General features: G+C 38.5%; 1 protein-coding gene across 1 annotated transcript in view; it reads right to left on the bottom strand.

The window, feature by feature from the left end:
• The window catches only part of LOC150077580 (inactive phospholipase C-like protein 1), a 649,255-nt gene that overhangs the window by 532,801 nt on the left and 102,075 nt on the right, over positions 1-14,379 (bottom strand). Inside the window, exon 6 of the mRNA XM_090386715.1 lies at positions 5,483-5,595. Within this exon, the coding sequence (XP_090242841.1) occupies positions 5,483-5,595 (113 nt within the window). The remainder of the gene's footprint in view (positions 1-5,482; positions 5,596-14,379) is intronic.

Here is a 14,379-nt window from a genome sequence, read left to right as displayed (position 1 = left end):
GTACTAGGTGGAAGATGACTCTCATCAACCGGTGAAATACCACCACTTTGCTTATTGGAGGCTTTAAGTGGTGGAACCCATGTTTAGCCTCTAGAGCTAAGTTCCGGTCAACCCTTCCCTATCTCTTCCATCATGCAGTATGATTGATGACTTTTGAGGTTATGATGAACGTTGTGGCCAGATCCAATATTCCTTACATTTGGACGGTACAGCTCTAAAACGGTTTTCGCAGGCCGGCCGCTAGTTAGTACACCGGACCGGACCTATTGGTAACTCTCTAGGAGGCTTCCAGATCAGCTAGTGTATAATCTTGCTACCTCTACTCTGCCAGATAGTGACTGGAGGGAGTCCAAGTAGTGTGTATGCGGGGAGCATTGTCGAGGCCACGTTATGTTAAGGATCTGGGTATATTCTTACCACATGTACGCCATATCCAAAAATTTCATTACTTCATACAGCATGTCCCACCCACTTTTTCTTACTATTGAATACACCATGAATTGTCAAACTAATACAGCAAGCTTATCTGCGAAAAGATCTAAACCTCCCAAGGACTTCCTAATTCATTTCACAAATATACGTGGTCTCAATTCTAATCTCAACGATGTCCATTTCCACTTGCGGTCTGCCAAACCTCATGTACTTTTTCTGACAGAATCTCAGTTATTGGTTGATTCAACTACTGCTCATCTCAGATGCCCAAATTATTTGCTGTATGATTCCTTTCGCCTCAAAGGTGGTACTTGTGCATATGTCCGTTCTGATATTCCCTGTCAGAGACTTGGCAATTTGGAATCTCCTCTCTTTGATCTTCTCTGGCTTAAAATCTCTCTACCTCATTGTGTCAAATTCATCTGTTGTCTCTACCGTTCTCCCAACTCGACTAATCACTTGGAGCTCTTTGACTTCCTCTCGTTGCAACTTGACTTTCTCCAGTCCAACTCTCCTAACAGTGAGGTAATTTTCCTTGGTGATTTTAATGTTCACAACCCCAGCTGGCTTCCGTTTTCTAGTCACACCGACCCAGCAGGTCGAGATGTTGAGGCTTTTGCAATTACTAATGACCTAGCACAGATTGTTCATTTACCTACAAGAATACCGGACAATCCTAATCATACAGCCAATACGCTTGATCTTTTTATCACAAACAACCCTTCTAAGTACTTCAGATCACAACTTGGTGATTGTCTCTTCTCCAATGGAACCTTTATCTCATGGCTATTCCCAACCTCGTGTTGTTTGGCATTACAAGAATGCAAAATGGGATGACCTGCGAGACTTCTTTTCTTCTTTTCCTTGGTCGGATTACTGTTTCAAAAGTTCTGATGTCAACGTTTGCTCAGATCGTGTCAGTGAAATTATTCTTGCAGGAATGGAATCCTTTATCCCACACTCCACTTTAAAATCTCGTCCTTTATCTAAACCTTGGTTTTCCAATAAATGTGCTGAGGCTGTCCAAGAGAAGAATGTTGCATATCGTAATTAGCTTGTTTCTAATTCTTCAGTTTCATTTTCTGCTTACACCAAAGCTCGCAACAATCGTAAAGCAGTTATTAATCAGTCCAAACTAGAGTTTGAACAGGCTAAGAGTAGAAAACTTGCTTCTTGCCCTAATGGTAGCCGAGCATTCTGGTCTCTTGCCAAAGCTATTGGCCGCAACTTTTGCCCATCTCTGCTCCCACCTCTGTCCAAACCAGATGGTTCTGTTGCCACTTCAGCCAAGGATAAAGCTGACCTGCTAGCATCCCATTTTTCTTCCAGCTCATGTATTAATGATCTTGGTAAAACACCTCCCACCATTCCCAACACACTCCATTCAATGCCTCCTGTGGTCTTCCGTCAAAAAGGATATCAGAAGGATTTTGATGAATCTCGATGCTAAGAAAGCTCCAGTCCTGATGGTATTTTTCCACTTGTTCTCAAAACCTGTGCTTCTGAACTTACTCCTATTCTTTGCCGCCTTTTTTTTTTTCACTTTCTTATTCTAAAGGTGTTTTTCCTTCTGCTTGGAAATTTGCTCATATCCAGCCAGTTCCTAAAAAGGGTGACAAATCCCTCCCATCCAATTATCGTCCCATTGCAATTACTTCTACTCTTTCTAAAGTAATGGAGAAATCAATTAACCGCCAACTCTTAAACTACCTAGAAACCTTCCGTCTGATCAACGATCACCAGTATGGATTCCGTCAGTGTCAATCCACTGGTGATATTCTGGCTTATGTTACACATTTATGGACTAATTCAATGGAAAGGTTCGGTGAAACACAAGTAGTTGCTCTTGACATCTCAAAGGCTTTTGATCGTGTTTGGCATAAAGGTCTTCTAAACAAGCTTCCATCTTATGGTTTGCCAACTGTTTTTAGTAATTGGTTATCCAGTTCTCTCTCTGATCGCTCACTGAGGGTGATGGTTGATGGCTCTCTGTCTTCTAACTTCTCCACTAATGCCGGTGTCCCCCAAGGTTCAGTTCTTTCCCCCACTCTTTTCCTCTTGTATATCAATGACCTTCTTCCATTGACTGGAAATCCTATCCATAGTTTTGCCGATGATAGCACATTGCATTCAACTTTCCATTTTGAGAAACCTTGTCCTGCTCAATCAGCTTCAACTTCTCGAAAATCTGCTACCAATTCCTTAAATGCCGATCTTCAGGTAATTCTCCAGTGGGGCAAAGACAACTTAGTTGATTTCAACCCTTCTAAAACTCAGTCTTGTCTTATATCTCGCAAAAAGGATTCTTCTGCTCCTATGCTTATCTTTAGTGACACTTTGATTTCTAGGCAAAAGGATATATCTCTTTTGGGGATTACCCTGACTTCTAATCTCTCTTGGCACAAGCACATTACAAATATTGCTTCCTCTGCATCTAAAAAACTTGGTTTTCTCTTTCGCTGTCGGCGTTACTTTTCTTCCAAACAGCTGCTCACTCTGTATAAATCGCAAATCTGCCCTGCCATGGAATATTGTTCCCACATCTAGGGTGGTGCCCCCAAAACCTCTCTCAAGCTTCTTGATTCCATTCAGAAGAGGGGCAGTTAGGTTAATTAATGATTCATCTCTAACAGAGTCTCTCCACTCGCTGTCTCATAGACGCACAGTTTCTGCTGCATGCCTCTTCTACAGATACTTCCATGGGCACTGTTCTTCTGAATTAGCTTCTATAATTCCCGCTCTCTCTTTCAAAACAGTTCGAACACGTGCCGCCACCAGCCAACATCCATTTACTGTCCAACTTCAAACCCACAGAACAAACTTTTCATCTTCCTCATTTATTCATTCAACTGCCGTTTTCTGGAACAACCTTCCTTCATACGTATTTCCTGAAAATTACAATCTACAGAAGTTCAAGTCCAATGTCAACTAATATCTTCTTTCGTCTTCTCAATCTCCAACCCAAGCACGGTACTAAGTACTATAGGTTCTAATACCTCTCGTGTTTGGGGTTCACATAAAAAAAAAAAAAAAAAAAAAATGTATAAGGCAATGGTTACGTTGAATGATGAATACTGGATCATGGATTAGAAGCCTAATTTTTTGGAAGAATATAGATCTGTTGGAGCAGGAGCAGAGTAGAGAACAAGATTTATCACAGCAATAAAAGAATGCTCTTACCAAGAAAGACTTGAATTCTATGAATTTCTGCATCTGGAAACTAGGCATCTGCAAGATGACCTGACTGAATGTTTTAAGTCTTAAAATGGGTATCAATGGTATCCTTACTCTTTATCAGACAGCATACACAAACACATGGGTCACATAAATTTTAAATGAAAGAAGATGGTTACAGTGCCTGACCAATTTGATTGGATACTATGATGCAGTCACAAAGGAACTGGATGCAGGGAATAACTTTGATATAATATACTTGGATCTTAGAAAGGCTTTTGATACTGTTGCACATGGAAGACTGCTGCACAAATTGGAGCAGTGTGGCATTGGAGGCAAATTGCTGCTGTGGATAAAGGGGTGGCTGAGAGGGAGAAGACAGAGAGTGGTAATCAATGGACACTGCTCGTCGTGGACTAATGTTATTAGTGGAGTCCCTCAGGGCTCAGTGTTGGGTCCATTACTGTTTTCTGTATTCATAAATGATACTGATGAGGGTATATCAAACTTAATGTCGAAGTTTGCAGACGATACAAAGGTAGGCAGGGTTGTCAAGGACACCACTGACACTATGCTGCTGCAACAGGATCTGGAGAGGTTGACAGATGGGCTGAGAGGTGGCAAATGAAGTTTAACATTGACAAATGTAAAGTACTACACATGGGAAACAGCAACCCCAGAGCAACGTATCAACTCTGTGGTACTACACTGACAGTGGTAGAGAATGAAAGGGACCTGGGAGGTGGTTGTGCAGGCAAATATGAAGTTCTCTGAGCAGTGCAGACTGGCTGCAAGAGTAGCTCATGGTGTATTGTCAATGATATATAGGAATTTTTCTAGCAGGGATAAGGAGGTGATTATTCCCTTGTATAAGGCAATGGTCAGGCCACACCTAGAATACTGTATACAGGTCTGGAGGCCTCATTTCAAGAAGGATGTAGAGCTGCTGGAACGAGTACAGAGAAGGGCAACAAGATTAGTGAATGGAACAAAGGGGTGCTCTTACGAAGAAAGGCTTAAGTTTTGCAAATTACAGTGTCTGGAGACTAGGCACCAGCGAGGTGATCTGATAGAGGGGTATAAAGCCTTGAATGGTTTGAGCATGCTCAATGCTGATGGGATTCTTCCTCTTGCTCAGAATAATCACCTCAGAGGGCATAAATTCAAATTGAGGAAAGACAGATGTAGGATAGATGTGCGGAAATTTGCCTTTAGCCAGCGGGTGGTTGGTTGGTAGAACAGACTTCCATCCCTTGTCGTGGAAGTTGATAGCCTAAATAAGTTTAAGGTTCAGCTGGACAGATATTTTGAACGAACAGAGGGGTGAAGTGGAAGTGGTTTTTTTTTTTTTTTTTTTGGCTGATGCTGCATAAGCTTGCTTTCTTGCATCAAATGCCTCTACTAATGCTAATGCTAGTTTAGAAGTGAAGAAGTTTGCACTTGGCCAAAAAGAGTAAATGATAGAATAACCTTCCAAATATTATTATGGAAGTCGGAAGTTTGCATAAATTTAAAGAAGGATTAGATAAATTGTAAAAAGATCTGCAAATAAAGTTGGTAATTTTTTTTTTTTTTCTGATGCTGATAAATTTGCTTCTTTGTGTCATTTTTCCACTAATAATACTAAAATACAAATTGTTTGTTATTTGGTTTTTAGGAGCATTAGCAACTAAGGCCATATTGCTCCGGGATATGCGGTGGTCATTCCCTGACCTTTCCGCATCCTCCGTATTTGGTGGTGACGGGCTCGAACCCCAGTCTAATCAAGAAGTGTGTGCTACGCACTGCTGCTCCTTCCCACCTGGCTACGGAGGCGCCTAAAATACAAATCTAAACATTACTAATTTTGACAAATTACTGTACAAAAATTACCTACCTTACTAATAAAAAATAAATTTCTGGTCTTGTAGATGTTTCTTTAAAAATACTGATGAAATCACTACTATCTATTCTTCCTCGTTCTTCTCCAAGCTTTCCATGTTCAAATTCCTAAAATTCGAATAAAATGGATGCATATAATGTATTATAGTTAAAAGCAATAAGGCAGTTAGTCATATACACTAAAAAAGTGATGACATAGTAATGGTTAGTAATGACATAGTAAATGAGAGCAGAAAAGGGCATAAAATAGTAGGGTTAAGTTGAAATTAAACAAATAAATAAAATAATAAAAAATATCAAAAGTGATACAATGAGATCCCCCCCCCTAAATGTTTAATTCTATATATTTCATCATATATTTACTAGAATAGTTTATCTTTTTCATCCATTACATGTGGCATTAGCATTATTATCAGGCCTACATTTGCACAGAAAATTAATGTTTTACACTATAGTATATCCTAAATTTTGCAGATTAATGGGGAGGAGAAGGAGGATGTCTCCGTTTTTGCTGAAAATCCATTAAACTGAAAGCTTTTTTGAGACCTTTTTTACTCCACATATTTGAAAAACAGTTACTCTGTATATGTGCATTTGAGACACAGAAATAAAAATCAGTTTGTTTTATTCACGTATTCCTCATAGATGCACCAGAGGCTAACTTCTCCAATAGCTTTAATTTCTATGTGACTCAAACAGGCACAGACTTTCTCTTTTCCCAAATTTTCTTTGGGCCATGATGATATATGCTAAGCAATGTTACTTAATAAATAACATAAGAGCAACTTTCATAACATAATAGCAATGGCATTCATGAACAGATTGTGATGCTTGCTGGCGGATGCATTGACTCACAGGTTGAAAATTTTCCTATCTCATGAACACACTCAAACTATGAGTTCTGGGACCAGTACTTGTATTAAACGGTACTGGTCACAGAAGGCATATTTATCAACATGCAAAGCACATAACTGCATTAATTTTACTTTAATTTTTATTACTTTTTCATTAACCAACTGCTTTAAGTTTAAAATTACTACTTTATGCATAATTTGCATCATTTGCATTTCTTTACTATATCATTTCATTTAAACTTCATTTCATTATTATCTTGCAGGATAACAATATAATGCAGTGGTTGAAACGCAAACTTATTATTTTTTAAAATAATTATAAGTTTGCCATGGCAAACTTATTATTATTTTTTTAATTTATATGTTTATTTCATTATAAAAAGGTGTACAATATCTTTTTAATTTTGTGGTGATCTATAATTGATGTTTGCTTAGTTCCTTTATATAAAGAATAAAATTATATACCATATATCATCATCATCAGCCATTTTCAATCCACTGCAGGATGAAGGCCTCTCCAGCAACTTTCCAGTTCCTTCTGTTTTGAGCACTGGCCATCCATTTACTACCCAAAAACTCATGAATTTCATCTATCCATCTCCGCCTTTGTCTTCCAGGTTTTCTTCTAGCTCCTCTTGGGTACCATTCTGTTATTTTCTTAGTCCATCTGTCATCATGTCTTCAAGCTATGTGTCCTGCCCAAGACCATTTTAGTTCTTTAGTTTTGATAAGAATGTCCTTTACTTGAGTTTGCTGCCTAATCCATGTGTTTCTCTTCTTATCTAACAGTCTGATTCCCAATATAATTCGTTCCATTCTTCGCTGTGTAGTTCTCAGCTTCTCTTCCATTCTTTTGGTGAGTGTCCAAGTTTCACTTCCATAAGTCATGGTGGGGAGTATACATTGGTTCATTATTTTACGTTTCAGACAAACTGAGATATTGCTCTTCAGTATGTGACTATATTTCCTGAATGCTATCCATCCAAAATTTATTCTTCTCTTGACTTCCAGCCATTTATCATTATTACAGCTAATAACTTGTCCCAGATAAGTATATGACTCCACCTTTTCAATTACTGCTCCTTCAATCATTATTTCTCTTTCTGTGGCATACTTGTTCATCATTACTTTTGTTTTAGCCATATTCATCTTTAGTCCAAAATCCTTACTAACTGTGCATAACTGATTAAGATTTTCCTCTAATTCTTTGGGATCGTGGCTTATAATCACAATGTCATCTGCAAATCGTAAATGGTTTAGGTACTCTCCGTTCACATTGACTCCTTTCTGCGATCAGTCTAATCTTCTGAAAGCTTCCTCAAGGGCAGCAGTAAACAGCTTCGGAGATATTGTGTCTCCTTGTCGAACTCCTTTCTCGATTTTAAATTTGCTACTGTCTTTGTCTAGTCTAATAAAGGAGGTAGCACTCTCATATATTTTCTTCAAAATCATGATATATGGGGTATCTATGCCTTGTCTTACTAGTGCCCGAAACATTGCCTTATGCTGTATGGAGTCAAATGCCTTTTCATAATCCACAAATGCCAGGCATAATGGTGTTTTATATTCATTTGCTTTCTCCATTAGCTGTGATATTACGTGAAGGTGATCCATAGTTGAGAATCCTGTTCTAAAGCCAGCTTGCTCTTTCGGTTGATTCTCATCAAGTATTCTTTCTAATCTGTTAGTAATGACCCTTGTGAACAACTTGTAGATGTTGGATAACAAGCTAATTGGTCTATAATTTCCAATTTCTGATTTATCTCCTTTCTTATGCAGCAAAACTATGATTGCATTATTCCACTGCTTAGGCGTCACACCTTTTCTAATGCACTTTGTGAAGAGCCTTGCCAGTTTTTGTGTTATGTCTCTTCCTCCCAATTTTAACAACTCTACAGTAACTTCATCTTCCTCCGGGGCTTTCCGATTCTTCATTTTCTTCAATGCATGTTCTACCTCATCAGGAAGAATATGTTGGGTATGTCGTATGTGTTGCTACTTTGCAATCCATCTTCCCCACTGCTGGTATCATTCCCTCGCTCCTTGTATAATTCTCTATAGTAGTCTTCTGCTATTTGAATTATGCCTTCTCTGCTGTTTATAAGTACACCATTGCTATTCTTCAGTTTCAGTATCATTTGTCTTTCTGTATTACTGCTCATGGCTGCTGATTTAAATCCTTTGTTTTCCCTTAATGCTTGTTCTACTTTTCTTGTGTTAAATCTTCTTATGTCCTCTCTGAGTCTCTTTCTAATGGCTTTGCATAACTCAGTATACTCAATTTTCTCCCTGTCAGTGTTTTTCTCGCTCTTCATTTGTCGTCTTCGGTTCATCATGACAAGTGTTTCTTGACTAATTTTTTCTTCTTTGGATTTCTGTTTCCCTATAGGTTTCTTGGGCTTTATCACTTTCAGAAAGTTGTAATATTCCTCGTCGATATCTTGGTCCTCAGCAGTCTGCAGAAGCTCAAACTTGTTTTTAAATTCTAGTACATACTGCTTTTTCTCCTCCTCTGTTATTTCAAAGACCTTTGTATTATTTACTCGAGTCAGTTTTTTCCTTTCCTTTCCTACATCTATATCAAGTGTACATCTTACCATTCTGTGATCACTTCCAACATTTACCTTATTCAGGACATAACATCATTCACAATATATCGTCTGTTAGTGAGGATGAAGTCGATTTCATTAGTTGTTAATCCATTTGGACTCTTCCATGTCCACTTTCTGTTCACCCTTTTCTTGAAAAAAGTGTTCATTACTGACAGTCCTTGAGATTCTGCAAATTTCACAAGTCTTTCACCTCTTTTATTTCTTTCACCAATTCCAAAATTTCCTATGGTTCCTCTTTCTGTGCTGTTTTGCCTTTTTCCAACCTTAGCATTGAAGTCCCCCATTATAATAGTGTAGTGGGTTTTCTACTCATCTAGAAGACTCTCAATTTCGGTGTACATTTCTTCAACCTCTTTATCATCACGGCTCGATGTTGGTGCATAAATCATTATAATCTTTAGCTTGTACCTCTTAGAAATCTTGAGTATTAGTCTTGACACCCTTGGTGATGTACTTTTGAATTCCAAAATGTTGTTTTTAAAATCTTTATGGACCAGAAACCCAACTCCACCTTCACTCCTTTCACTGTTTCCATTGGTGTACAGCAGATTTCCACTTGATAAACTTATAAATGATTCATTTCTTCTTCTTGTTTCAGCCAAACCGATGATATTCCAATTCACATTTTCTAATTCCTTTTCCAGCTCTAATATCCTGTCTTCACTGATGAGTGATCGTACGTTATAACAGGCCAAGTTCAGTTTCCGTGCATGGCAGCCTGGTCGTACCCAGAGATTCTTAGTACCCTCTGCTTCCACTCTGATCCTCTCGCTGCCGTAAGAGGGAGAGTGAAAGCTGCTGGGGACTGAGGGCCATTTGTATTGTTGTGCTCTCATGCTGGAGGGTTTGGTCTTTTCCTCTTCACGCTGACTAGGCGTTTTGAAGAGAACCACTCTACACGTTCGTTGCCACCTAAGTGACATAACAGGGCTTACCATCGAGAAGGTGTGCATGAGTGTATATACTGTATATATATAATTTGTATTATGAAATGTAATTTTTATAATTATATTATTGTAATAAATATCATATAACATATATATTTTTTTTATATTTCACACACACACACACACACAGATATATACAGAGAGAGAGAGAATCAGATCTAACAGACAGAAAATTGAGTAGGGGTGCAGCAAAATAAAATAAATTACTTAGGGGTACCGTTATTATAAAAAGGTTGAAAATCACTGATATAATGGATAAAGCATCAGGATAATAATCACAATTATTTATCCACAGCATAGATAATTACTTACGACCGCTTTATTCAACAATCACATATTGTTTAATTACATTACAGTGGCATTAGAATTCACTTTCAGGTTCTCTCTCTCTCGCACACACACACACACAAAACTATAGAGCTCAATCAATTTCTTCTTGAGGTAGAATGGGCCCATCGAGCTCTCAGCTGCCCAACTCAATGCCGGGTAATATATTGTGCAAAAAAGGATAGGTGGAATAGGACCAGGGTATGTCTGCAGTGGCAAAAGGTGATGATGTTGTAGAGCAGATATCTTTTAATACACATTGGCTGTTGTTGTTTGGTTTTTAGGAGCATTAGCAACTAAGGCCATATTGCTCCGGGAATACGCGGTGGTCATTCCCTTGACCTTTCCGCATCCTCCGTATTTGGTAGTGACGATACACATTGGCACTAATGACATTAAGTGTAGGAGATCTGTGGATTTACTTGGATCAGTGGATTTACTTAGCAAGTACAGATCAATGTTGAAAAAAAAAAAGTTACGAGTTAGGGTTAAATTTAAAAATTTTTGCAATCCTGCACAGACACAATAGGAGGGAGCATATAATGACGACCTTGTCAATTAATTCAGCCCTGGAGAGATTGTGTAGGGCTCGTGGGGTAGAAAATTTCTCAGTGTGGTCAGTGCTTGTTAACAGGAGAGATTTCTTCCACAAGAATGGGATACACTTAAATAGAAAGGGTGCAAGAATATTTGCTGATGCTATCAAGGCAATGTTAGGTGGGTCGGAAAACCGCTAGCTTTGGGGAGGATTTTCTTGCACTGCTGCTTCTACTGGAATGAGCAGCAGCTCAGAAAGAAAGTTGCTGGGGATTTCAGGAACTACTGGAAGTCATGAAACAAGTAAATACATGGGCTGTGTTAGAGTAACTAAGAGTAAGAACAGGTGCATATATACTTGCATATACACCAATGCTAGGAGGATAGCAAATAAGTTTGATGAATCTGAAGGCAGATGTTGGGATATCAGACACATGGTGTCACTGAGATATAAGAGATGCAGAATTTGAATTTGGGGAGTACAATATGTACAGAAAGGATAGACACGATAGAAAGGGATGGGGATTATGCAGTTAGTTAAGAAACACAAAACCTAAGGAAGTGCAACCAGTTGACATAGATGGACAGTGCAATGTTGAGTCAGTTTGGTGTGACATAAGGACACTGGGAAAGCAAAAATGAGGGTAGGAGTTTGTTATAGGCCTAATGACTCTGATGAGTTCAGTGAACAATTATACAGAGAAATAGAGTCGGCCAGTAAATCAGAGTGTCTTATAATGGGGGACTTTTAACTTCCCAGATATAGGCTGCAACTTGTGGGTTAGTCACTTGCACACTAGCAAAGCTTTTGTGGATTTATTGGATGATTGTTTTCTACAGCAGCATGTTAGAGAGGGAAAATGAGGGAGTAACACTCTTAATCTGATTATCAGCAGTGATTATTCATGCATTAAGAATTTACAGATAAAGGAACCACTAGGAGGCAGTGATCAGTGTACTGATGTGGAATTTACTTAAAGAGATGTAACTACCATCAAGGGTAAAGGGAAGGGTTTTTGCTTTCGTAAAGGCAACTACAGCGATCTCAGAGATTTTTTAGGTTCTACACAGTGGGACCAACTGATGATGTTACCAAGAGCAAATTCTAAATGGGAAGCATTCAGGAAGTAATTTTGGAAGTAACTAGGCTTTTTGTTCTAACTAAGAAATACTGCTCTAGGTTTAGGCTCAAATGGATGTCAGATGAACTAATGAGACTTGTGGCAGAGAAGAAAAATGCATGGGATGCACATAAATTGTCAGGTGGCACAGAAGCCTATGGTAGATACAAGTTAGTCTGTAATCAAATCACAAAAGAGGTTAGGCAAGCAAATGCAGTTTATGAAAAATCTTTGGCAAAGGATGCAAAGAAAAACTGCAAAGACTTCATTATTATATAAACTCTAGAAGGAAGGGGATGAATCAGATTGGTCCGCTTGATATCAGTGGTTTGACTGTAGATGATCATTCTCAGATAGCTGCCAAACTAAATAAGTATTTTGCATCTATAGTGGCAGACAAAAAAAACTGCATCACTTGTGAATTTTGCAAATAATGTATTTTGCACTGCAGTGTGGGTTGTAAAAATGTTCGAAATGCATTTGTTAAATGGGATATATATCTCTATGAATGAAATCCAATAAAAAGACTCCACTTGATATACCTAACTGGCATAAATATCTTCCCTAAGGGTAAAATGTGCAATTAATGGATATATAAGAAATCATGCAAATGGCAATCATGACAACCAAACATACATTTTATTGCAATTACGTGTACAAACTGAAATGACAAGTTAACATAATAGTATTATGCACTGTATATATCAGCAAAATAAGTCCTCAATATTTTGTCGTTCCTCTTCAAGCTGCAATTACAGCCTTGCAATGATCTGGCATAGAGTTAATCAACTTCTGAATATACGGTTGTCCAATTTCATGGTACCACACCCTTACAATGCTCTCCTGCAGCTGAATCTTACCTGTTGGCTTCTTCTGAGCAATTTTAGATGACATTATTTACCAGCAATTTTCAATATGGTTAAAATCTGTACTGCTGCCAGGCTAGTCCAATACTGTAATGCCAGCATATTAAGCGAGAAAAACCAGGGAAAACATTGGTGTAAGTATGCTTTAAGCCTCGTGAGACAAGAAGACAAACTCACCATTAAATCTAAATAGCATAACACTTACCAATTTTTCTGTGTGGCAAGGTGCTGAGTCCTGTTTAAAAATGCAGTTTTGGACATCTGTGTGGAGATCCCTAATAACGGGTTTCAAGCACTCCTCCATGATAGCAGTGCATTCACACTTCTGTTAATAAACTTAATTCGCCCCACCTCTTTGCTTGTTATGCATCCCCAGACCATCTGACCGGCAAAGAACTTTACAGTCGGTGTTAAGCAGTCAGGATGGTATGCCTCCAATTTTCATCTTCTGACATATGCTTCCCATCCAAGCCATGCAGGTTGAATTTCGATTCGTCAGAAAAGTCCCATTGCTCTTTTGTGAATGAAACATGCGTTTTAGCCCAAGCAAGTCGCTTCTTCCTTATTTGTTGGGTCAATTGCTTCTTCTTGGGCCAATAGGCATGAAGACCACATTACAAAAGCTGCTTTGGATAGTTTGTGCACTTGTTTCAACACCAGAGGCCATCTCAAAGTCTAGTTTCAGATCAGGAGCAAATGTAGCATGACGTTAATGAAGGCATAGCCATTTCAAATATCGGTCTTGGAAAGACGTAGTCACTCTGTTACGGACTGATCCAGGTCTTCTCTTAACATCACCGGTTTCACTCTTTAACAGTATCCCGGGATACTGTTGAATGGTGGCAGCCTATTTTATCAGTGATAGCACCTATAAAAAGCCCTTCCTGGGACAGAGCAACAGCTACACTTTTTTTTCTTGGTGTCAACTGAACATATGGAACCATGCTTACACCACTGCGAAAAGGATACTAATGAGTGGGTATACCTTCCCAATGCCATATTTATAGAAACGGCTGATGCAATACCTTTGCTTTGCAACAAATAAAATGACCAAACAATATCTTATATGTTTCACTACAAATGTTACTTTTTTTTAAAGTGATGCAGTTTTTTGTCTGCCACTGTACATTCACACATAAGGAGTTATTCAAGGAGGAGGGGAGGGCCAGATGTTTATCAAACTCTAACAGGGAGTTAAATTATTCTCTAATAAACTGAGAGCAAAGTAGAGGACAAATTGTTTGAAGTTAAACATAAGAAAGGCACCTGGGGTAGATGGGATCTATCCAGTTATATTAAAGGAGGTGGCAAAGGAAATAAGCAAACCCTTAACCATAATTATGAGAACATCCTTGGATTCGGGGGAAGTCCCCAAAGACTGGAGATGTGCAAATGTATCTCCAATTCACAAAGGGGGCTCAAATTTACTATGATGTTGTCACAAAGGAACTGGATGCAAAAAATAATTTTGATATCATATATTTGGATTTCAGTAAAGCTTTCGATACTGTTACACATGGAAGACTACTGTACAAATTGGAGCAGTATGGCATTAAGGGCAAGTTGCTACAATGGATAAAAGTATGGTTGAGTGGGAGAAGACAGAGTGGTGGTCAATGGGTACTGTT

This window comes from Mastigoproctus giganteus, chromosome 12 (assembly GCF_048544385.1).
Source record: "Mastigoproctus giganteus isolate SK-2022 chromosome 12, ASM4854438v1, whole genome shotgun sequence".
NCBI lineage: Eukaryota > Metazoa > Arthropoda > Arachnida > Uropygi > Thelyphonidae > Mastigoproctus > Mastigoproctus giganteus.
The sequence above is the reverse complement of the archived record's forward strand: the minus strand, read 5'-3'. Positions and strand labels throughout refer to the sequence as shown.